The sequence below is a fragment of the Vipera ursinii genome, assembly GCF_947247035.1.
Source record: "Vipera ursinii genome assembly, chromosome: 17".
NCBI classification, from domain to species: domain Eukaryota; kingdom Metazoa; phylum Chordata; class Lepidosauria; order Squamata; family Viperidae; genus Vipera; species Vipera ursinii.
Window position 1 is genome coordinate 3,778,361 of NC_139530.1, and position 24,686 is coordinate 3,803,046.

Sequence of the window (24,686 nt, forward strand, 5' to 3'; positions counted from 1 at the left end):
CTTGACTCGCTTTCCCCACGCCTGGCACGACGCTGCCCTTTCACGAGGCCACCCTTAGCCGCCGCCCCCCCGGCCGCCCACCTTCCCGTCCCCCTCGGTCTATAGATAGATAGATAGATAAGATATATAAAGAACCGCGGCGGCGGCTGCTGCTGCGGAGACCGGGCGAACGCGTGGCTGGAAGGGAGTCGTGGGGACGCGAGCAGGCGGGAAGAGTGCAAGATCGCGACCTGCGCGTGCACGGAGGGGTGGGTGGGGAGCACGTAGATCCATCCATCCCGGGTGGCGGAGGGGGGAAGAGGATCCGGGCTTGGTGGAAGAGGCGGAGCCGCGGAAGGTCAAACCAAGGGAAGAAGAGAAAAAAAAAAGGCGCCGATCCCAACCAGCCGCCGCCGTTGCCGCCGCCGCCGGATTTCCCTTTCGAACGTTCGCCGCCAGGCGGCCGCGCGATTGGCTGCCGCGCGTTCTAAGCGCCCCGGGGGGCCGCGACTCAACGTTCCAAGCCGGCGCCGAACGTTCTAAAAAGGCAACATCGGCGTTCCAAGAGTCGCGCGGGGCTTTTTTTTATTTAATTTAATTTATTTTTTCAACCCCGCGCGAGGAGGAAGAGGAGGAGGAGGAAGCGACCCTTTTTTTTTTCTTTCTTTCTCCCTTCTCTTCTTTTTTTCCTCTCCTTCTTTCTCCTCCGGCGATCCCCTTTCTCTTTCCTCGTTTCTTTTTTTCTTTTTTTCCCTTTTTAATCACTAACCACCACCCCCCACTCGCTTCCCCTCGTTCCTCTCCAGCCCACCCGCTCCCCCGATGGAAGACGTGGGCGCTTTGGTGGCGGCTTACTCCCGCGGCCTGGCCGGGGGCCTCGGCGTGACCGTGTGCGCCGCCGCCGCCGGCGGAGTCTTGCTTTATAAAATCGCGCGAAGGTAAGAAGGCCGGCTTCTCCCGATCGGGGTGATTTGGGGAAAGGAAAAGGAAAAAAAAGGGGTGCCGGGGGTGGGTGGGTGGGGGTTTGGACCCGCGACGAGACCCGGAGGCGGATTGGCGTTCTTACGACCTCGAGGGAGGGACTCGGCGCGCTGTAATAATAATACTACTACTAATAATAATAAGTTGGAAGGGACCTTGGAGGTCATCTAGTCCAACCCCCTGCTCAGGCAGGAAACCCTCTACCATTTCAGACAAATGGCTCTCCAGTCTCTTCTTAAAGACTTCCAGTGTTGAAGCATTCACCGCTTCTGGAGGCAGGTTGTTCCACTGTCTTAACCTCCCTCCCCGTTTGACTTAATCTGCACCCCCCCACCACACACACACACACACACACACACACAGACACCGGCATTCCTCCACTTCGCACGCTATCAAAGGCAAAGAAAGTTGGGGAGGGGGGGTCTTGCAGAAGGGGACAGAGCCTGGGATGTACTGGGAGGTATTGCCCCCCCCAACACACACACACGCGTAACTCCAAAGGCGGTGTGTGTGTGTGTGGAGGGGGGACACGGGGTGTCTTAAGGGGAGAAAAATCGTCCCGGGAGCTTTGCAGCCTGCCAGCCCACGTGCGTTGAGCCTGGGAGTGCAGCCCTTCCGGGTTCAACTTTGCACAATGAGTGTGCGTGCGAGCGCGCGTAGTGGATTCAAAGTAGCTTGGGAGAGGAATCGCCGCTGAAATGGACACACAAACACCCCCACACCCACCCACAGAGACACCTCAGAAAGATCCCTTTGGGATAGGGTTAGCCAATGGGAGGCCTACCTTCAAAGGTGGGTTTGCGAGGAACATCAGAATCTCGAAGCTTGGTCGTCCAGTCTGATTTATTCCCCAAAAATTGCCACCTCTTCCTGGAGCCGGCTTCCTGTCGGGTGGGGGAAGAAGTCAATGTGAGATTTTTTTTGACACACAAAGCCAAATAAATGCTAGACAACTTTTGCTACAGATTTTGCCCAGGTTTGGTTTTATTTAGCTGGGCTAAATAGGTCGCATTGGGTGTTTGGGATGGGTGACCACCAGGAAATCCAAGGGCAGCAGACTAGAAAGAGGTGGGCGAAAAGGCGATCCTAACCTGAAGGATGTTGCTGGATTTAATTTAGGTTTTTATTGTTAGAAATACACTCTTTTTACCTTTACAGTAGCATTGTTCACCTATTTTTATCCTGGCCACAATCCTAAGAGGTAGGCTGGTGGAAGGGGAGTATGTTTTGTGTAGCCCGTTTTCTGCAATCCCAGTGTATATACAGTGTGCTGGATTCACATATCACACTAAACAAGGCAGAGGGGTGTGATAAATGCTGATTTGAAGCAGGTTTTTTTCCCCCCTATAGAAGCATTTTTTATTTCTGTCCATTAGTCTGAACTTGAGCAATTAAATCTCTGGATGTAGAGATTTCTCTCCAACCCCCGACCCTTTTTTTTTTTGCGCACGCCATTCTGCAAGCAGAACAAATAATACAAAATCAAAAGGTTTGTTTTGCTTTCTTGAATTAAAAACGAAGGCCTGGTCCTGCTGTGTATAGAAACTTTTATTTTTATTTTTTTTTTAAAAAAAATCCTTTTGCATGAATGTTGGAAAGAAGCACGTGTGCAAAATTAGAAGGGCATCTCGAACGCCCAGCCAAGGTGTCTTCTGAAGCTCTTTAAAGTTCTTATTTTAATGTTTGCACGTTCTTTGTTCTGATGGGGTTGGAAAGTTGTAGCTAACAGGCACCAGCAAATTGACAGCTGTCCTGTGACAATTAGGGGAACCCCAATAAATATAAAACAATCCTAAACCGGCCATGTTTAACCGTTGGAGAAATATGCCTTGTCAATTTCGCTACTGATTTAGCTGTTGTTAAAAAAGTAAATGAAAATCGTCCAGAGTATCCCTTGGCAGAGAAAGAAAAGGTATGTCTTTTTTATTTTATTTTTTTAAAAAAATTATTTTAAAGTCCGATCAACAACATCCTGCTGAAAAATAGGGTGGACTTTGTAAATTTAATGGAGAGTTGATGAAAAGTTTTAGAATGCTTTTAAAGCAAGTGGTTTTTTTTTTTTTAAAAAAATAACCCACGAGTTACTCTCGGTGCTGATGTGCCTTCCTCTGCAAGTCCCTTGATTCTCAAACTCTCGTCCCCAAGCAGCATGGGCTTTGTAGTCCCCTGCTTTCAGAAAGTGGCTAAGCCAGAGAACAGAGGCTTTACGAACACTATGAAAGCTCTCTGGGGATCCCCAAGGAAACGGGGGGGGGGCAGGGGGGGGCTCTTTGCCCCACAACAAGAGCCAACAGCTGCACCCCTGGGGCAGGGCCATGTTGGGAACAGATGTTGTGAAATCTGTCCTCCAGGGCGTTTGCTGCCGCCTGTCAGGCAGAAGTCCAACAGGTGGTGACACCCAATTCTTCTTTCTATAGGCAGATTGGCTTCCCCATAGCTGGATGCTGTTCCTGCAACTGCCAAGGAGGGAATGGGGGCTGCCAACCCCCTCCCCTTTATTTAGTTAGCCCTAGCAGCTGGTCACATGTGTTGCACAAGTGTTCACACTGGATATATATTTTTTTCCAAACAAAGGGATATCTTTGCGTTGTTTTTTTTCCTCGCCAGACATCACTCCTTTTTCATCTTCGTGCTTCCTTTATTTTTATTTTTAATTTGCTTTTGGGCAGAAAGGAGGAAGGAAGGGAAACTTCCCAGCAAAGAGGCAGCAAAATAATTGGGCCTGGGTGCTGCCTCTTGGACCAGACTAGTGAGACGGTTGCTAGGTAACCCCCCCCAAGATGCTACCCCTTCTGAAGCAGGCAGGAAGTGGCAAGGTTGCTAGGCAACCAGCAAATGGCTCCTCTCCAGCCAACTGGCCTTCCAGGATGCCATTTTTGGAAGCATAGGGCCCAAAGCAAGGTTGGCTATGGGTCCCGTAGGTTAAAAGGCAGGCCAGTTTAGGGGAGAGGGGACGAATAAAACAGGGTTGGAGCCCTCCCACCCAGACGGAAGGCCTGCTCCGTGTGTGTGTCTGTGTGTGTGTGTGTGTGTGTGTGTGTGTGTGTGTGTGTGTGTGTACGCGGGCAAAAACTGATTTAAAATACGGATGCCAGGGTGCAAATCTGCGGAAACAACTAAGCAGCAACAAACTTTTAGAGCTGGGGGGGGGATTGTCCTCCATCTCCCTCTTTTTTGGGGGGGGGGGAATGGATCTTGATTTCTCCTTCCTGCTTCCCCCCCACCTACAGGACGAAGCCCACCCACACGACGGTCAACTGCTGGTTTTGTAACCAGGACACCGTGGTGCCATACGGGAACCGCAACTGTTGGGATTGCCCGAACTGTGAGCAGTACAACGGATTTGAGGAGGTGGGCTAGCCGACAGTCTGGCTGGGAGGTCCCTATTTGGGTTCTGGATTGGGATTGGGCTACTGGGTGTCTGCCTCCATCGACACTTCTCTTTTAAGATGTTTTAATTAATCTCAGTTAGCTTAATTGGCTTCCTAAGTGAGCTAATCTTGCCTCTGCTGTGAACAAGATCGGACCTTGATTGCCACAGGAGACGGAAAGGAGATAAATTAATTAATATGAGAGATTTCCTTCCCTTCCCCCCGGTCCGTAAAATTGATACCATGAAAGCAAACGTGGACTTTATATTGACCCCGATTAATTGAAAAGGGTAAATGAACTGTGGGGGGGGGAACGCTTCCTCACCCCAATCGGACCAACCAATATTTAGGTTATTTTTAACTATCTTGCGTTTTCGCCCCAAAGTTCCATTTTTAATGTGTGCCGTTGTGCCCATGGGGGGGAAAAATGTCAATAAAGGTTCTTATCGTTATTATCATCAAAGGCTCCCGAACCTAATGACAGCACGACAACAAACACTTTGCAGCCGAGATTATCGGTGCAGAAACAGCTAAAACGAACTTTCTTCGTAAAAGGTGCAGAGGTTTTGAAGGCCATTAAAACTGATTTTGTTGTTGTTGTTCCTGGTAAACTCCTCTTAGAACGGAGATTACAACAAGCCAATCCCAGCTCAATACATGGAGAATCTAAACCACGTCGTGTCCGGGGCGGGAGACGTTTACGACCCCACGAAGCCTCAGCAATGGGTCAGCAGCCAAGTTCTCCTTTGTAAGAAGTGCAACAATCACCAGACCATGAAGATCAAGCAACTGGCGTCCTTCAGCCCCAGAGAAGAGGTAGGGGGGGCCACGGGAGAGCAAGCCACAGCCCCTTCCCCGGCTGGCTTTGACAAGTCACTTTGCTCCTAGCCTCAGTCTTGCTCATCTGTAAAGTGGGACAGCGTGGCTTTGCACACATTTGTCTACAGCTACTTAAATAAGGGGTGGACTTCCCTGTTGCTTCCCCCCCCCCCACACACACTGTTGCATTTTTCACCCACCTGCAGTAAAGACCATGGTAGGGCGATACGGCTTACTAGGGCACGGGTGCGCATTTCCCTGCCCCTTGAGCTAGTGCCCGCGGGCCTGTTTGCGCATGTGCGCAGGCGCGAACGGGAATGCTAGCCTGGGCGGTTTGCACGGCCTATTTGTGCCTGCACAAACGGGCCACAGGCTGCCTATGTGTGTGTGTGCGCGCGCATTGGCACGCAGTACCAGCATATGCTGCATGCGCGGACGGCGGCATGGGTGGCCCCATACGCGTGTGCGCACGCACGCCCATTTTGGAACTGCTCTCCTTCCTTCCGATCCTCGAGTCCAGAAAGATAGGAGACCTTTGTCCTAAACAGACCCTATCAGATTTTTTTTAAAAAATTCTAATTTCTCTCTTTTTTGCGGGGCAGGGCAAATACGACGAAGAAATTGAGGTCTACAAACATCATTTGGAGCAGACCTATAAGCTTTGCCGGCCTTGCCAAGCTGCCGTCGAATATTATATCAAGCACCAGAATCGCCAGCTTCGGGCCCTTCTCCTCCGGCACCATTTTAACAATCGGAAAAGTGACAAGACTTACATGCAGGTAGGATGGGCGATTCCCCAATCTGGGGTCCTTCACTCCGGTGGGCGGGGAAGAGGCAGCGGAGACATCCCGAGCCGGTTTGTCCGACGAAAGGCTGCGTTTGTGGAGCTTAGTTTGTGAAAGCCAACAAGCTTGAGTGGCAAGCGAAGTGTCAGGCCCATTTAGAAAGTCCGCCTCCGAAGTTGCCTTTGCACTCTTCGGCTTTAAACCCGGGTAGGGGGTTTAATTGTTTAATTGAATTGTTTCGCCTTTTCTTACTGGAGGGCCGTGGATTTCAGCTCCGGTCAGGCAGCTCGGGACTGAAGAGGCTGAAATCTTAGCAGTTCTGCTGGTGTGATTGTATATATGACCTCAGAGGTCTTCTAGTCCAACCCCCTGCTCAGGGCAGGAGACTTTATAGCATCCTGGTCAAATGGTTGTTTATTTTTGAAAACATAACCCCAGATCTGCGGTATCTGAAGTTTCTTTTTTCCCCCCCGCAGAGCTTTTACACCTCGGCTGCTGCGGGGAACACCACCCCACTACGCGTGATCCTTCTGCGGTTTCTGGCGTTCCTCAGTTGCGCGGTTCTCGTGGTGATGGCCCTACATGGGTCAGGAGACCCATTTTTCTCAGCACCTGCTACATCGCCGGTTCCACCAAGCCCGGGTCTGTCGAGGAACAAGAGCGGGCCGCCGCCACCGCCACTGGTGACCCTGCCACGTAACGGCACTTTCCTGGAATCAGTGGGCTGGCAGGAGGCTATCCAGTTACTCTCAGTGCGGGCCGTGGAGATCCTGGAAGCCGCCTGGATCTACGGGAAGAACCACCAAATGGCCATGGTTGTCTTGGGGCTCTTCACTTGCATCCTGGCTATGTTGCTGGCAGGACGGATCAGGTAGGATGAAGCGGCCTGCACGAAGGGCTTTGGGAGGCAGAGGAAGCCAAGAGAACAAATTGTGATGAGGTCCCCAACCTTTTGGGCACCAGGGACCGGTTACGTGGAGAGAGGTTGTTCCGCGGACGGGAGGAGGCGTGGCTCTGTGTGCTGCCTGCATCCAGTGGACGGGGCTTTGCTTGTTTGTGGTTGCTAGTATGCTGCAGCCCGGTACTGGTCCATGGACCAGGGCTTGGGGACCCCTGCCCTAGATGTTGAAGGGATGCTTAAATACCCTACGTTTTTAGCCCCAAAGGTTTCCAAGCAGAATTGCAGTACGATAACGAAACACTTACAGCAGACATGTCAAACACAAGGCCCGGGGGCTGGATCTGGCCCGCGAAGTGGTTTCATGTGGCCCGCGAAGCCATCCTGGAAACAGTGAGGGAACGGCCCCCACTGCCTTGGCCCTGGCCCAGAGACCCTCTTTCTGCCAGAGACCCTCAGATCTGTCACACTCCTGCCCGGGCCCCCATAGGCACCCTTGATGCGAACGATGTAGAGCTGGCCACGCCCACCCAGTAGGCCATACACACTCTAGCCACGCCCACCCAGTAGGCCACGCCCACCCTGGCCATACCCACCTGGCCCCCTGAGGGCAACCGCAATGCTGATGTGGCCCTCAATGAAATTGAGTTTGACACCCCTGACTTACAGCCTCGATAATTGGCGCAGAGAAGCGAAAATTAACGGAGGTAAAATCGACAAAGCGTCCTGCCGATTTGCGATCAGCCGGGCAGTCCTTGCTTGCAAATTTGTAACCTGGAGACAACAGCGTGCAAGGAAAAAAGGGACGAGGAGGGAAGAGGGCAAAAGAAAAGAAGGAAACAAACTTGGTTCATAACAGCTCTGGAGGCTTTGAAAGAGGGTTCGCTGAAGCTAAAAAGTGATTTGGTAGATAGACTCTTCCTTTTTCTGTTCCTCTTTGGAGGCCTTGGTCCTAAGTGCGAGGACTTCAAATAGCCGTTAAGCAAGTGGCCGTAAATTGAGGACCAACTCCCCCTGTCCTCCACCCTCCCGTGCGAGGGTGCCTTCCTTCGGATTCTCCTGAAAACCGACCGCTCTTTTCTGCCTTCCAGGCTCCGACGCATCGACGCCTTTGCTGCCCTCCTCTGGCTGCTGCTGATGGGCTTTCACTTGGTAGAGACGTACCTGCAGCTGGACATCCCCAGCTGGGTGGAGACCGCCAAGTTCGGCACCACTTCCCTGTGCTGCTTGGTGGGATTCGCAGCCGCCGTGGCCACGCGGAAGCCCGGAGGCCAGCGGAGACCTCGGCCACGAAGGTCAGAGCCCCAGCAGTGACTTTGGCGGGTGGGGTGGGGGGTTCCAAGTGCCTGAAACGTCCACGCCTTCGAATTTCTCCCCGCTGCTTCGCCTTCGCTCTTCCCATCACAGCTTTTTCCTCCTCCTCCTCTTCCCTCCTCTTCCTCATGTCCTCTTGAGCAATCTCTCTCCGTTGGCCCACGCCAGGGCTGGCTCTGCTTCCCTTCCGTGGGGCGGGCGGGGGGGGGGGAAGACGGACGGTTGTGAGGATCCAATGTTTTGATTCCCTTTTCGCTCTTGAGGACGGGGTGGGGAGTGATTTTGGCCAGTGTGGCTGGGGTCTGTTCCCTGCAAGGGAAGAAACACGTAGCTGAAATTAGTTGAAGGCAATTAATGGCTTAAAAGGAAGCAATGCATACATAATAAAACTGAGCAAAGAAACCGGGCAAACTTTTTAATTTTTTTTAAAAAATTGATTTCACAGTTAAAACTGGATTTGAATTTATACTCTTTGCATGTTCTGAGATGGGGTACGTTAACGTTTGCACGGGGATGTTCGCGTTTGGTTTGATTTTTGGCTGCAGTGATTTTTTTTTCCTTAATATTTTTTGGGGTTCCCCCCCCACTTCTTAAACTGACATGTGGCCTCTGGGGACTTTGATAAGAACTCTACCATGTGCAAGCCACAAATAATTGATCCCTTAACCAAGTTCTCTTTTCTTCCTGGCCTCTCTAATCTTCCTTTTCTCTCTCTCTCTCTCTCTCTCTCTCTCTTTTAATATAAAATAAATTCCCAGCCAGGTTGACCAGATGCTGACCTTAGCATCCCTCTTCGAATAAAATTTGGGAATTATTCAAAGTATCCTGGTTGTCTTGGGGTGGGGTGGGGGAAAGACAACTCTGCTGAACCCAATTTTATTGTTTTATGTTGGTTTTTTTTTGCATCTGTCTTTTAAAAACCTTTTTTTAAAGTTTTTTTAAAAGAGAGAGAGAGAGAGAGGTAGGCTGAAGGATTGGGAAAACCTGAGCATGTCTGGTGGTTTTGCAAAAGAGAAATTCCTCCCCCCCCTTTTTTTTTTTTAAACCTGACTTAACTTTTCTCCTTTTAAAAAAGTATGGCGTTCCTTTTTTTAAAAACCTTGGGCATGTTTGCGTTTGTGCATTTTAACACCGTTTCTGCTTTTCCTCTCTTCAAGGCATTTGCAATTTAGCTTGTCTTCTGCCTCTTTTCCAGTTGGAGGACTACAGCTCCCATCAATTGCCCACACAAGTGCGGTGGCTGATAGGAATTGTAATGCAACCTCTCGGGACTGGGGTGCTTCCCTCCCCCCTCCCCCAATCTCTTCTTCGTTTTTTTTTTCTTCCAAAAGGCAGGCAAGCCAGACCTTGGGAATCACGGCTGTAAGGATTATTTATTCTCTGATATTATAGCCGACTTATATTTAACCAGAGCAGATATCTGTATACTCAAGTTTAATAAGCTTTGATTTCTTAATGTTACAAAATCTGAACGGGTCCCACAAGCAAAAAAATGCAGCTTTAGTTGCTCCGCTTGGGCCTTGGGACATAAAAATGTTACTAATAAAGGAGAATATTTGTAGCTCAGGGTTGACATGAGGGGTGTTTGGTGCTCTGTGGAGCTGGCTTGTTTCCTTGCAGATGTTTCATTATCCAAACCAGGTAACAACATCAGTGCTAGCGCAGTCTACTTGTCACTCATGATGTTTTCTCGTCTGGGTAATGAAACGTCTGGAAGAAAACGAGCAAGCTCAGAGAGAGAACCACATAAAAATGTGAATTTGGGGCTTTTTTCTATTCCTGAAAAACTGACTTTAAAAAGATGTGTTTATCCACCACCACAGACCCATGTGGTAAATCTTACTTTTCTTTCTTGGGGCTGAGCTGTGGAGACCAGAAAGTAAAAGCATAACCGAGTCGGGAGGTTTTATTATATTATCTTTTGCCTCTTAGCCCAACTGTTCCTTTGGGCTGCGGAACAGCTAAAGCCGATCAAATTCTCCTGGGACCATTTTTTCTTTTTCATGCCCAGTTTTAAGCTGGATCGTTCCGGTGTCTTTTGAGGCAAAATAGTTGGGATCCTCGTTTTGTTCTCGGCCAACCTATGAAACTTTTAGGAAACGTTTCAGCCTGGGCATTGCGCTGTGTTCAGATGATAATGACGATGATGATGACGACGACTATTATTTAACTTAAATATTTTATCCTTGTGCCTGATTTGTTGCGTTAACACTAATTATTGAAAATAAAAGGCTCCTTGACCAGACTGCTTTTCCAGTTGACTTTATTTTTGGGGACTCTCATCGTGATGGAGGTTAACCTTTTGCCCTGATCATTGCCGCGTTCTTCCTTCCCTCCTTGGCCACTGAGTTTTTTAGGGGGGGGGGGGAGAAAGAGAGTTTCTAAGGGGTGTGTGTGTCCCGAGCTTCCCAATTTCTGTCGGCAAACGGAGCTGAAGGATTGTGGTTGACTACTCAACCGCTGCTGTGCAGACAAATATGGTCTGTAGAAAACCTTAGCCTTTTCCTTTCTCGCTTTTCGTGGATTTTTACAGGGGTTTTGGGTGACTCTGCTGAATTCCCACCCGGGCTGTGAGGAATCTGTGCTTTTCCTGCAGCACTTACGACTCCAGTCCCCATCATCCCTGCTCGTTGGAGTCCAGCAGCCCTCAGCGGCTTCCAGGGTAGCTCAACTGGGACTGTTTTTTTTTCTTCCAAAAAGCAAAACTCGGGGTGCGTTGGTAGAAAACGGTGGGGTCCCCAGCGACAGAACACAGAATATCAGAGTTGGAAGGGGCCTTGGAGGTCATCTAGTCCAAGCCCCTGCTCAAGCAGGAGTCTCTAAACGATTCCTTAAAAGCCTCCAGGGGTGGAGCACCCACGGCTTCTTGTGGCAAGCAGTTCCACTGGTTAATTGTCCTCCCTGTTAGGAAGTTCCTCCTTAGGTTGCTTCTCTCCTTGATGAGTTTCCATCCGTTGCTTCTTGTCCTGCCTTCGGGCGCTTTGGAGAATAGCTTGACTCCCTCTTCTTTGGGGCAGCCCCTGAGATACTGGAAGGCTGCTATCATGTCCCCCCTAGTTCTTCTTCGCACTAGACTTAGACACCCCCAATTCTTCGTATGCTCCGGCCTCCGGCCTCCCTCATCATCTTTGTCGCTCTTCTCTGCCCTCTTTCCAGAGTCTCAACTTCTTCTTTTTTTTTTAATGCGGTGGTGACCAAAACGAGATTCCTTACTCCAAGGGCGGCCGTGCTAAGGCCTGGTCCGAATGTTCCCCGCCATCTTGCTTCGGTCGAGAGGTTTGGAGAGTTTGGGCTGAGGGAGCGTGAGCCCGGGGCAGGCTGGTTTTTGTGGCGTTTTTCGGCCTGCCAGGCGGGAAACTCTCGGAAGGATTAGCCTTTTTCCAGCTCAAGTGACGCCTGCCCGTGCTGCCGGTCCTCATGGGCGTCTGGCCCGGCTTGGAAGGAAGAAAAGAGCAGGGAAAGCCGGGAAGTTGCTTTTGGGTCTGGGAGGGCTTCTTCCAAGAGGTGCCACCTGGCTGGTTCCTCCTTAGGATGGTTCAAAAAAAAAAGGAGGGCGCCACTCTGGCCCTTCCTCTCTATCATCCTTCCTCTTCCTCCATCCAGCAAACCTCATGGATGCCTTTGCTGCTGCTCCTCCTCCCTCTCTCCCCCCCCCGCCCCAGCTGCTTCCCGCCCAGGATGGGCTGTCCCCGCCCCTCCAGGCGGGCTCAGCCAATGGCCAGGAGCCATGCAAATGCCGCCCAGCCTTCATAGCCCTTGGCAGTGCCCGGATGGAAAGAAGAGCCAGCTTTGAATGCAGGAGGCCGGCCTTTAAAAAAAAAAAAAGGGCTTTTTTTGGGAGGGGTGGTGGTCTTGTTTTATTCCTCTTGCAAGAAGAAAGGCTGGAGCAGGTGGAAGGCCCGGGCCTGTTTGCCTTGGTTTCCCTCACTGCCCTGTTTCCCATCCTCGTTTTTTTTTTTTTTTTTGTCCAGGCGCCTTTTCCAATGCTTTCCATCCGCTGGAGAATCTCACTTTCCCTCTTAAAAAAATAAAATAAAAAAAAAATCTCCGGTTTTAAAATCGAGGCGGAACAATAATAATAATAATAATAGCAATACAAGCGCCTTTTATTTTGCAAAGCTTTTGTGAGTTTTTCTTTCTCTCTCTCTCTCTCTCTCTCTCATTCTCTTTCTTCCCCCCTCTTTCTTTCTCTTTCTCTCTCCCCATCTCGCTTTCTCCTTCTTTCATTCTCTCCGCTCTCTCTCTCTCTCCCCCGTTTTTTCTCCCCCTCTTTCTGTCTTTCTCCCCTTTCTCCCCCTCCTCTTTCTCCTTTCTTTCTCTCCCCCCTCGCTTTCTCCTTTTCTCTCTCCTCTCTTTCCCCTCTTTCTCTCCCCCTTTCTTTCTCCCCCTCTCTCTATCTCTCGTCTCTCTCTTTCTCCCCTCCTTCTTTCTCCTTTTTTCTCCTTCCCTCTCTCTCTTTCTGTCTTTCTTGCTCGCTTTCTCCCCCTCCCTTTCTCCTTTCTCTCTTCCCCTCTCTTTGTTCTCTCTCTCTCTCTCTCTCTCCCTTTCTCTCTCTGTCACTCTCTCTCCCTCTCTTTCTTTTCCAAACCCCATCCTCTGTTCTCATTGCCATTTCAGCCGCACCTTTTTTCTTCTGCCTTTTGTTTTTTGCACCGATGCGATAATTTACGGAAGGAAAATCTGCTGCTTTTCATTTCCCGAACAAGGCGCATGGCATTTGGGTAAGAAAGAAAAAGAAAAAATGCACACTTCCTGCTTTTCTGGATAAGATGCGTTTATCTATTGGCCGAAAAAGGTCGTGTTTTTTTTTTCCTTTCAAATTCAGATTCTCCCGTGCTACCTCCGATAATTTTGCTGGTATATTTTTCTCACCGCCGCTTTGAAGTTCATACCTTTTGTGGGAAGGGAACTGATCCGTTTCCTCAAGTGCAGAGGCTGTAAATCAGCTAATTGCGACTCAGCGCTTGTGAGATTTGTGCAGAACGCAGCTGGTCGCCAAGGCTTTAGATTCGTTTCCTCCATCTGTGCAACTTTTTAAGATGTTGTGGACATGCAACGCCCAGAATTCCCCAGTTGCTCAGGTTGAGAAATAACATCTCTAGGACAAAAAGGCATCCTACTGCCATCTTTTCAGGATTCAGCCCAAGGAGAGAAAGAGTAAGAATAATCTGCAATTGTATTTATCCAATTTATACAGCCCCCGCCCCGGGATATCTCAGGGGGGAAAAAAAGTCTGTTGGGCAGCATACAGCACAGAATTAACACGATAAAGATATAAAAACAGTTGTTATTAAAATATAAACAAAAGCCACAAGCTACAAGAGAAAATGACTGTTTGTAGAGATTATAATAAACAAATAGACCAGGAAGGCGATAAAACGTCTTGGAACCAGACCGTCGGCAAAGTCTTTATTTGCTGCTGAAAACAAACTTTATTTTAGTTCATTGGTCTGATCAAAAATTAGGCCATAAATACAGAAAGGGGTAAAGCTTTTGCACAAGACAGGGGTGAACGGTTGCAAGCCACCATGTGATGTTGTGTCTATTTGTCTCGTTTGCAGGTTTTCTCCAGGGGACCCGGGGCCCATGTTCCCCAGCGGTGCTGAGTTCAGCTTCGCCTATCCTTCTCCGCCCCTTCCTTTCGTCCCCACTCCTCCCAGTATCCTCCAGTTGAACCAGCGGCTTTTCTGCTCACCCCGTCGGACGTCGTCCTCTTCTCTTCCTGGACGGTTGAATCGGGCCCTTTCACTCGGCACGATTCCTTCCCTGGCCAGGACTGGTAAACTGTGCCTTTCCTTGCTTTGGCTGCTAGTGTAATTTTGGTGGCTTTTCCAAGTTTCTAGTCCTTTGCATCTTTGGCCTCGCTGAAGACACCACAGCTGGTTTTCCTTGCAGAAGTATGCTTTTCATCTAATATTGACTGTGCTATTGTAAATAGTAGTTTGTTATTTATAGTTTTCCGTATTTGGATTATTGTTCCATTTTTAAATATTATGTTCCTTTTTCTAATGCAAGATGTTTTACACTAGGGAAAATAAATAATAAACAAATCTGATATTCTACTTTAATATACAGGCTCGTGCATCATCAGAGCGAAAAGGAATTAAGTATCAGATTTTTTTTTAAACTGTTGAGTTGCCTAAGTCATTTATGAGGGCTGCATTAAGTATCTTTATTTTAATTATCTCTGCAGTAAGAGTTAGGGATAGATTAACATCCTTCTCCAGGCCTGACAAAGGAGCTTTGAACTTTTTCACATCTACGAAATTGGCAACCAAGCGTGTTGGGAAATTTTATTTTATTTTATTTTCCCTGGCACCACGAACACGCTTCAAAAAATAAAGTCAAAAATCAGCAAAGCGGGTTTGGGGGAGGTTTTAATTCCCTTGGTGGGTTTCCCTTGATGCTTGTCTAATCATTTCTGATCGTGTCAAACCAGCCCTCTGTGGCAGAAGGGTGTTGAAGTCAGCTGGGGAGGATGGTCTTCCTGTTTAATGGAGCCTTTTGAGCTGTTCTTTAAAGTCGGTTGTACAGATTCAGACGGGGAAAAGTGCTTGGAGCGGAGAACTAAAGTAGAGCTTCTTTGTTCAAAGGCAGTCTACCTTAGTGCTGGGTAACTTTGGGAAGTTGGAATGTCACTGCTGGAGTACTTTGTTTCATCTGGGTCCGATCCAGCCAAAGATCTGCCCTTCAGCAAATCTCCGGCTTCTGATCCGAGGGTCTCCAGCTTCGGATCTGATTCCGAGCATCGACGGATCAGATTTTGCCATCTTTATCGTTCCCCTCTCTAACTGTGGGTCCTTGTGTATTTTTGCCACCTTGGCACAGGCAATAACTTCGCTGCAGTTAGCGTATGCGTACGTGGTTCCCTTTCTAATCGGGTATCCACCCGTCCTAGTCAAAGCTCTTGATGAATAATTAACTTAATTTTTTTTAATATGAATGTTAATATTAACTTTTGCTTCCTTTGTGGAGATTCGGGCTACCTGTTCAGCGGAAGCCGCCCGCCTTCACAGGCCTCCTGCCCCAAGGACTGGGCAGCATCAGGTGAGCAGAACGTGGGGTGTCCATCCCCCCCTCTTCCACGCACCCCCGTTTGGACGAGCTTCCTTTTTGCCCTTGCCACATCTGCAGTCCAGATGTTAGCCTGGGTAGCCTGTAGAAGCAGGCCTCGTAGGTCTGCCCTCCATGCTTACATCAGCCAAGATGGGGCCACTCGCACCCCCCATTGGTTGTGGGGTGATGGCTGAGAACACAGATGGATTGGGGGGGCTCTGCCCTGCTCTCTGCCCCCCCAAAAGCTCCTGAGCCCACATATTTCTCAAAATAATGAATAATGCGTGGAATCGGGATGGAGCTGATTCTAACCCCATTTTTCTTGGCTTCCTTCCGACCTCCCCCACCCCAGAATATTTCTCGATCCTCTCCGGAAGCTGCGTGCCGTCCCCGGCAACCTCGCCGGCACCATCAGTGGCCGGCTCAGTGGCATCCAGCTCTAGTTCCTTGCGGTTCCGCCGGCCTCTGATCAGCCCAGCCCGGCTGAATCTGAAAGGGCAGCAACTCCGACTCTTCGTGGGACAAAGCAAATTCCACCACGGGGAAGATTCGGCCCCCTCAGAAAGCAGCCTGTTCGCTCCGGATCGGTCGGCCTTTCCAAAAACGTACTTCGGGGAGCCGAGTTCACCAGGTACGTCCTGTTTTGGAAACATTTCAAATTCCGGACAGTCTCCCAGGGCAGTCCCAGGGTTCCGGCATTGCGGTAGTCTAGCCTTCCAGATGCGTCGAGACTACATTCCCAGAATCTCTCGCTGGGCGCAATTGTGGACCATACTGGCCAGCCCTCAGTGTCGTTGCTTCTCAAACCCATCTGAACTCAAAAATTGATCTAGGGTGATTTAGAGAGCGCCGGATGGATAACTTGGTTTGTCCACAGTTGGGTGAGAATTTAAGGAAGTAGAGTTGAGCATAAGGATTTTTTAAAAAGGAAAAAAAAAGTCTTGGCCCTTGGAAATTTCAGCTTTTGGCTGTCCCACCGATGCGACCACCGTGGTGGAAGCCAGCAGCGTCTCCACCGAGGATTCAGGGAAAAAGGCGGACGATTCGTCACACTCCTCAAACTGTGTTGTCGACACCACAACGAAGGACGAACCATTGGGCTGGAAGGGTGAGTTCACCGTTTCTTAACCTCCCCCCGGGCCACCTGTGTGAAGTGTATCATAACGGCAGTTGTCAAACGGGTAACAAGTCGTCGTTAGGCAAACCCGGCTTCCCCGTTGACTTTGCTTGTCAGAAGGCCACGTGACCTTGGGATGCCGTCATAAATGCGAGTCAGTTTCCGAGAGTCTGAATTTTGATCCCGTGGCTGCAACGGTGTGAAAAATGGCCATACGCTGCTTTTTTCCCAGTGCCGTCGCACTGTTGTAAGTCGAGGGCTCCATGTAAATAGAAGTCAAATAATAAAGTAAAATAAAAACAAGCAAGTAAAGATCCGTAAGTGGGGAAAAACACCATCCGAGGACTGAAAAACAGATACGGATCCCCTTTCTCAGGCCGATGGTTTTAAAGTCCTCTCCCGTTTTCTGTACAACTTTCTTTTTCTTTTCTTAAAATTAATTAATAAAAAAAGTCTCTGAACTGGGGCCTTTGGAGGCTCAAACTACTCAAGATCCGGGCCCTGTTTTTAGAAGGCCGTGCTTGTCTCTTTTAAGGGTCTCCTGCTTGAGCAGGCGGTTGGATTAGAACACAGCTCTCCAACCTTTCTCAGTTGGCGGACCGGAGGGAAAAGGAGGGGGGAAGCGTTTTACGTGCGCGCACACCCGAATGGGGCCACGAGCACACGCGTGACGGAAACGGGGCGGCGCTAGCACCCACGGGATACTCATCCTGTGTCCGTGCCCGGCGGCAGCATCCCATTTTTGCACCCTGCGGCACGGCGCCATCCTCTTTTCGCAGGCCTAATTACTTTCCTTCTCTGGGACTCTTCCTTCCTTCCTAGGTTGCTTTGGGAATCTGCTTCTTCGAGGTCTCCTGGCCCTCAGCCTGACAGCCAACGCCATCTTCACCTCAGCCTACCTCTACCAAACGTTGCGATGAGCATCTGACCACCACCACCACCCCCCAAAAATACTGGGGAGACTTCACCCCCTTTTCCTCGTCCTGGAGATCCCGAGGTTGCAGAAGAGACTCGGACATCACAAGGACCTTCGCCGCCGCGTGGCCATCTCCTGGAAGGCAGCAGGATCCGGTCTGTTTCTCCGCCGTCGCTTGCCCTGAATAATGCCTTGCCTGCTTCTCCACCAATCCGAGGTAGTCCTGGTGGATCGGGAAGCGCTCTTGACTTTTTTTTGCCCTGGTTTTCCTTGATTTGTACAGCATATGTGGGATGAGCCCAGAAATGGACTTTTGGAAGGCGAAGGCCGGGCGTCGCGTTCTGCCCTTCAGCCACCTTGCTTCAGTCGCAAACCTTGAATGGCGGTTAAATTCTGGCTTACGGAGAAAACTTAAGAACTTGGGGGTGGGGTGGGGAGTCCTTCTCCCCATCCTCTTTAGTCTTCCAGGCCCCAGCCCTTTTTTTTTCTAATCTCTTGTGTGTGGCTGAGGGGGGAGGAAAACAGTCCTTTGCGTTGCTGGATAGTTTGCTGACTTCCAGCATCTGGTCAGTTTCACTGCTTTTCAAGTCAAATGCGTCTGTCTGGGACGTTTAGAGTAAGTCTCTGTTACTGTATGTGTGTTTGTTCTTAATTTATTAATTTTCAGGGCCAGGAAGACAAGACGGGGGTTTCTGAGAAGCTTCACGCAGGCCAAAATGGGTTGGTGGGCTGCATCGGGGACATCTTTTATCAGCCTCGGAGGAGACCTGGGCAAAATAAAGTGGTTTGTTGTTTTTTTCCCCCCATGCTTAAGTGGCCCAAATCTGTACTAGGTTTGCAGACGACATCCTGGTTTTTTTTTTCCAAACCAGAAACCTGCTCTTTCGATTGGGCTTTTGACTCTTTGCATTTGGATGTTTGTACTTCAGCAGCAGCAGACACCCTTGCATGTAGAAAACTAGCAGATCAGGGAGAAAGGTGGACCCAGATGGCTTTTTTCTTCTTCTTTTTTAAACCACCTATCACTCTTGTTTAATTTGCTTCATAAAGCAAATTTCTTTCAAGTGGTCTTCTCCCCACATGGGTGTTGTAGAAAGCAGCTTTTCTTTTTAAAAAAAATCAGCAAAAAATGCATGGGGGGGGGCGGGGGGACATGACAGATCAAAACTAGAGGCCTGTAGTTTTTGGTGCTAGGAGACACTTATTAAAATCACACTTGGTGCGCAGTGATCCTTTATCACAGTGTTAAGTACCGGGTGTCTTAATGGTGATCCCTTTTCAAACTTTTTTTCCCTCTTAAAACTTCAGGATGATGGGGGGGGGGGGGGAAACACAACAAGAAAACCCGTTTTTTTAAAAAAAAATGTGTATTTCACGTTGGTTTGGTTTTGCCCATGTCTCGTCTCCGTTTTTTTCCTTTTCTCGTGGGGAATAGGGTCTAATTTCTGGCAACTGACAAGGATTTTTTTGGAAGACGCGCAGATCAATACCACACTACTCCACGAGGACTAGCTTCTTGCTGAATGTACAAGGATGATCAAATACACTGTGTCCTGAGAGGCTTGAATTTTTTTTTTTTTACAACGGGTGGGAATGCCACTGAACGCCATTTTAAGAAAACGGGATCTTCATTTCATTTTTATACTTAAGGAGGCTGGAGAGAATCTGCCTCTCCGTGGTTTGTTTAAGAATTCATGCCCGAGGAGAGGGTGTGTTTTTTTCCCCCCACCCCTGTTTCGTTTCCTCTCTCTTGAGATGTTTTATGTTCTGCGTTTGAAAGATTATTTTTCTTTATAAAACGGTAAGAATAAAGGTGATGTTGGATCTTGAGTTTCCTGTCTTGGTTTTGCATCATATATACAGGGAAGGAGTTGTAGAAGAAGCAAAAGAGTTTCACGTTAAGATCCATTGGCTAAACTGACTTTTTGCAACCTGGTGCCCCCCCCCCCCAACAACGCAGATGGAATGATGCATTTTTTTCCCCCAGGGGACGCAGCAAGAGGGTAAAGAATCAACTGCCCAAATTATATTATCCCAGTGCAAATGTGACCCAAAATTGACATTACAGAATATCTTAAGTCTGTCCTGTAAGAATTCATAGGGCCCTAGTTTCTTGTATAGAAATGGAGAAAATTTCTAACCGTTCAAAGTTGCTTCTGCTCTGATGTGCATAATCACGCTTTTAAAAAAAAGGGAATATTAAAAAAAACGGAAGAATTGAAAAAAAGAATTTTGAAAACAAGATGAGTTGGGAGTGTGTGTCCTCTCGTGGTGACAGTGTGCCATTGCACCCCACAAAAGAAAGCCAAGAATTTGTTCGCCTTCAGGTTCAATTTAATTTAAAATTACGTTTCCCAAACAACGAGGTCTGTTACCAGCAACAACTGGCCTTCCGTGGCAATATTAAATATTTTTCCTTGTGCATCTCTCTTGGCCTGACATTAAATTCAATCTTAAAAGCTGCTCTTTGGGGGAATGAAATGACCAAAGGTATCTATCTTCAAGGGGGAGGGGGCAGGCTTTCCAACCACATCCTTTTGAAGATGCAATTTTAAATTTGTAGTTTTTAATCCTTGCACTTCTAAGTTATTTTGGATTGTTGGCTGTTTTTACCACCACTTTTTGCCCCCCCTCCCCCTCTTAAACTTGCTAAGCTTAAGAAATTCAGCATGCCCTTGTAACCTAAGGATAATATAATATGGATTGATATATATATATTTCTTTATTCCCACCATAAAATCTTCTGCTCCAATTGATTGCCCATCCGGTCCAGGGACTAAGATTCCCATAATCTCTCATGAAAGTTTAATGAAGATTAGGATTGCCTGTAAGAGATATCAAGATGGCTAAGCAAGTTGCAAACTATCTGGGTCAAAAATCCATCTGGTTAAGAGTGTCAACGTCCAATAAACCCCAATAATTTGGGAACGGCGAAAAGGGACTCTGGGCCAAGGCTGGCAGCGCGCGGGTTGGTGTTAGGGCGCTGGTGTAAATCCTCTTTATCCTGAATTATTGCAAATACTGTAGGAGCCGAAGAGGCTTCGCAATGTAAGGCGCAAAGGAAATTATTCTAAGCTCACCCCCCCCCCCCGGGCCGGCTCCTTTGGAAAAACGCGCCAGGCAGAGCTTGCAAAGTTGCAGACCCCGCATTTCTCCTCTCCCAAACCGGCCGTTTTGGAGAGGAGTTGCAAACAGGAGGAGGTCAAGAGAGCATGGGCAGAGTTGCAAAGCTCCGCCCGCTCCTTCACCACCTCCCTCGGGTCCTTTATTTGATTCCTATCAATAGAATAAAATATCAATATAATAACGCATCAAAATATATATAAAAAAGGCGCTCGCAACTCTTAAAAACAACGAAACCCCTTGCCATAACCATCCGAAGAAAAGCCAATCCGCGTGGAGAGAGAGAGAGGACGAGCATGCCCACCTCCCCCTCTCAAATGTGGGGCTACAATTGTTACATCTCTCCGGAGAGTTACATCTCCCGCTGACCCGTCTGTGAACCGCGGGGGCGCAGAAGCGCACCGAGCCGCCGAGGAGCTGGGCGCAGCTTGCTAACCCGCCATCGGCCCCCCTCCACACACCCCCAGAAGCCCAGCCAAGCGCCCCCCCAAACTGGAGCCCTTGCAATCCTCCGGGGTCTCCCCGCGCCCTTGCCCGGCCGGGACCCCCGACACCCCCAAAGCGAAGCGAGAGGCGGAGGCGCAATGTCTCCAAACGCGCCCTTTGGAGAGCCTCGCCAAGCGCTGCGCCCCGCGCTTGGCGAGCTCGGCCGAGGGGAGCTCCGGGGAGGCGGCCACGGAAGGGGAGGCGGCGGCGGCGGCTGGTCCATCGAGGGCCCCGAAGCCCCCTTACTCCTACGCGGCCCTGATCGCCATGGCCATCGAGGCCAGCCCGGAGCGGCGCCTGCCTTTGTGCGCCATCTACCACTACATCGCCGGCCGCTTTCCTTACTACCGGCTGAGCCAGCGCAGCTGGCAGAACAGCGTGCGCCACAACCTGAGCCTGCACGAGTGCTTCGTCAAGGTGCCCCGCCTGGGCGGCCAGGGCAAAGGCAGCGACTGGACGCTGGGTCCGGCTTTCCCAGGCATGTTCGAGCCGGGCAAGTACCGGCGGCGGAGGAGACGCGTCCGGAGGAGACCCCAGCCGCCTCCGCCAGCCCCGGAGCCGCCCGTCCTGCCTTCCTGCGGCCCGGCTGGATGCCTCTGGGCCCCCGCGGCGATGGGGCAGCCCCTCTCGGCCCCCATTCCGCCGGGAATCGTCCCCTTGGGCGGCTACGAGCCCCGTCCCTTCCTTTGGCTGCCCGGCGGGGTGGCTCCCCCGCAACCGCTCCTCCTGCAGCCTTCCTCGGCTCCGGGCCCTTCCGTCCCGGCTCTCACCGACCGGCCTTTCTTCCCTTATTGGAGCTGGCAGGATTCGAACTACACCTTGCTGGAGCTGAAATGAGGACTCCCTGCAGAGGAAGAAGAGAGAGGGAGAGGGAGAGGAAGACGAGGCGAGTCCACTTAGAAGCTGGAGGTTTGCAGTCTCAAGGTTCTAGTCCTGTGTGAGCACACTTCCGATTTTCCAGTTCTCTTTTCAAGGCTGCCCACCTGCCTTCTCTTTCTGACTCCTTTAAGGACAAGGGGGGGGGTGTTTTCAACCCCGAAGGGCTTCTCTCCTTGAGATCCAGGTGTCCCAACTTGTGGACTTCAGCTACAATCCAGGTGTGCTCTCTCTCTAAGCACAGCTTCGACCTGCTGGACTGAGCTGATGGCAGTTAGGTGGCGCTGGGTTCAAATCCCCCTGCTGCTGAAGTTCCTCTGCTGGTTTTAGAAAGAGAGACCGCGAGCTGCACTCCTCCGGTTGGCTTCTTCACAGTGGCATCTAAGTTGGTAAACTACAACTCCCGACAAGTGCCGAGGGTGTGTGTTAAGTTCCTTGTGCAGCCCTGATTGTGTAGTACTGGGGGGGGGCAGGATGCAGATGGAGACACCCCAATAGGCCAATGCAGCCAATTGTTTGCAAGACACACACAGACACACACACACACACACACACACTAAGAAGTCACTGGGTTTGGAATGAGGAATTCCACCGCTGATAAAAAAAAAGTTCTGGCCATCTGTAGAGGTTAAAACCGGCAAAATTTTTATAACTCCTGTGAGATCGTTTTTGTGTGTGTGCGTGTGTGTGTGAATGTTGCTTTTAAGTTGGGAAAGTCCTTATTTATTTATTTATTTTAATTTAGAAGCTTTTGAATTATTTTGTAGGAAGAAGTCAATGACCCTCGCCCGATGCGGGGAAAAAAAGAATTTCTGGTCCGATTTTGCAAGTTATCGTCTGCAAATGCCGGTTTTTTGTTGTTGTTGTTTTTTAAAAAAAAACCATTTGAAAAATGTCTAGGGCTGAACTGAGCGAAACAAAATCCAGAGAAATTGGCGAGGTGTCTGAAAGAGCCAAACTAAAGAAAATTAGCCAGCTTCCGTTATTATTATTATTTTTTTTCATTTAAAATTATTTCAAAGCCTTGTACAGAAATAAGAGCAATATTTGTAGTTTCTCTTCCCCCCCTCCCAGTGTGTAGGAGCCAGGAGGGCTTAAAACCTTTAACACCCCCTCGATTTGTTCTATAAAACATATTCACTAACTGTACTTAGAAAAAGGAAGTGTAAAACAGGGTTCGTTGTAGTCCATCAAAGTTTACAAATCTTAGTTCCAAAGGGTTTTGCCAGAAGAAGCTTCTGTTGTGGATTGACATAACAGGCAAAATGTTTAGGGCTGCAATATTTTGACTTTCTTCCAGGTTTGTGATGCGTTAATGGCAGAGTTTTTGTTCTTTTTTTGCTGTTTGTGGGATAAACATAGTTCAACAGTTCGCAGCTTTCTGTTCTATACAAGTGTTTGACAATTGCAATACCAGAAGTAAAAAAAAACAAAACAAATTTTTGACAGATCTGGGAAACTGGGCAGGGGAAATGGTTTTTTTTTAAAGAGAAGCTGAATTTTCCCACTTCCGAATGAAGATCAGAGATAAGAAAAACAAGAGAATAAAAAATGCAGACTTTCGCGACTTTCACGCCATCTTGTAACGCTGCTAATTTTTTTAAATAATTCCTCTCTTGAAATTTCTAGTAAATTAGCCTAAGCCGCAGCATGAAAAAATGATGCATTTAGTATTTGTTATCTCCATTGCGACCATAGTTATTTTTAATATTTTTAATACTGCCTTTTCATTTGTAGTGAAAGGATGTAATTTTTCTACCCAGAGTTTTATACAAGTGTATGAAAAGAGGACGGGCGAGTTGAAAAAAGGAAGATATATTACCTGTTAGTCAGTCTCTTGTGAGTTAAAGTTATATTTCAAATGTTGCTGCTGTTTGTTGAAAAAAATGAGAGCTTGTTTTTTTAAAATAATAAAGTTTTGATTGCATTAAAGTCTCTGAACCCTGTTTGATTACTTTTTAGTTACTTAGGATAAATTTGTACTATGTTAATTTGTAGACTTGTATTTTTAAAGTAGAGAGTAACTTTTAACTTCTTGACTCTTGTTACCGTATTATTCTAACCCTCACCGACCAATACACCCGCGTGTTGTAAAAAGTCAAAACAATTTTTACTAAATTCTTTGGGATTTTCTCACCCTGACCGGCAAGCATGAGAGTTCGGATTTCCTTCTACCTGTTTGCATTTCTTTTCAAACAGTGCAAACAAGCAGCATTTAGCGCTGAATGCCAGTTTCACTTTTTACATATCTTTCTGAGCAATTTCTCGACATACATTTTGGGGGAATTCAATGCATTTTTCATGTTCGCTGTGGAGCCTCCACCAGGTGGTGCTGTTGAACGGCTTAAGTCTGGTGTGTGTGTGTGTGTGTCTTAATCTAGTGGAGGCCATCCTAGTGGGGGATTATGGGAACAGTAGTACCTCTGGCAGGGACAGGTGGAAGGAACTTCTGCCATCAACCAGGGTCATTTTATTAGCTAAGGGCTTCCTGTGAAACTGGCCTGAGATCTCCTCTAAAAGTCTTCAGTGGTTCCACACTGCCAGTGTTGTGTTAACTCAAGAAGGCTTTGTTGCATTAGCAACCTCTTCCTGTGAGTATTTCTGGCCACAAACTGGTGCCCGGGTTTCTGTACACCCCAAAAGTGGGCGCTGCAGCTGGTGGAGGGAAAAAACAACAACACCTCGCTAACTTGTTGAAAGAGCCACGTTTCCTGTTTGTCTTGTGGCTGCTTAAAAGGTGACTTTTTAAGACATTTTATTCATTGTCGCCAATGCCCATTTTGGTGGCCTGGAAAGGCTCCAAAAAAAGGAACTTGAATGGCTGAGCTGTTCCTTTTTTTTATTTTAAACCAAAATAAAAAAAAAATTCCTAACTGGCGGTAATTGTTATAAACTGTCCCAACAGGCGGACAAAAAAATTGTCCTCAAAAAAAAACCAAAAAACCAGAGGTTGGTTGCAATAAAT

General features: G+C 48.6%; 1 protein-coding gene and 1 long non-coding RNA gene across 2 annotated transcripts; one reads left to right on the forward strand and one right to left on the reverse strand.

Moving 5' to 3' along the window:
- The first annotated feature begins 357 nt into the window (after positions 1-357).
- TMEM201 (transmembrane protein 201) lies at positions 358-19,066 on the forward strand. The gene is made up of 11 exons (XM_083375605.1): positions 358-917; positions 4,191-4,311; positions 4,953-5,147; positions 5,753-5,929; positions 6,412-6,806; positions 7,925-8,128; positions 13,709-13,926; positions 15,123-15,194; positions 15,556-15,834; positions 16,165-16,311; positions 17,143-19,066. The coding sequence occupies exons 1-11, from the start codon at positions 802-804 to the stop codon at positions 17,238-17,240; spliced, it is 2,022 nt and encodes a 673-aa protein (XP_083231731.1). The 5' UTR covers positions 358-801; the 3' UTR covers positions 17,241-19,066.
- On the reverse strand, positions 829-6,090 carry LOC310647986. Its single transcript, XR_014494001.1, has 3 exons — positions 5,924-6,090; positions 1,770-1,844; positions 829-1,084 (listed from the first exon to the last, which is right to left on the reverse strand). It is a non-coding gene; the product is annotated as an uncharacterized lncRNA (long non-coding RNA).
- Positions 19,067-24,686: the final 5,620 nt, after the last annotated feature.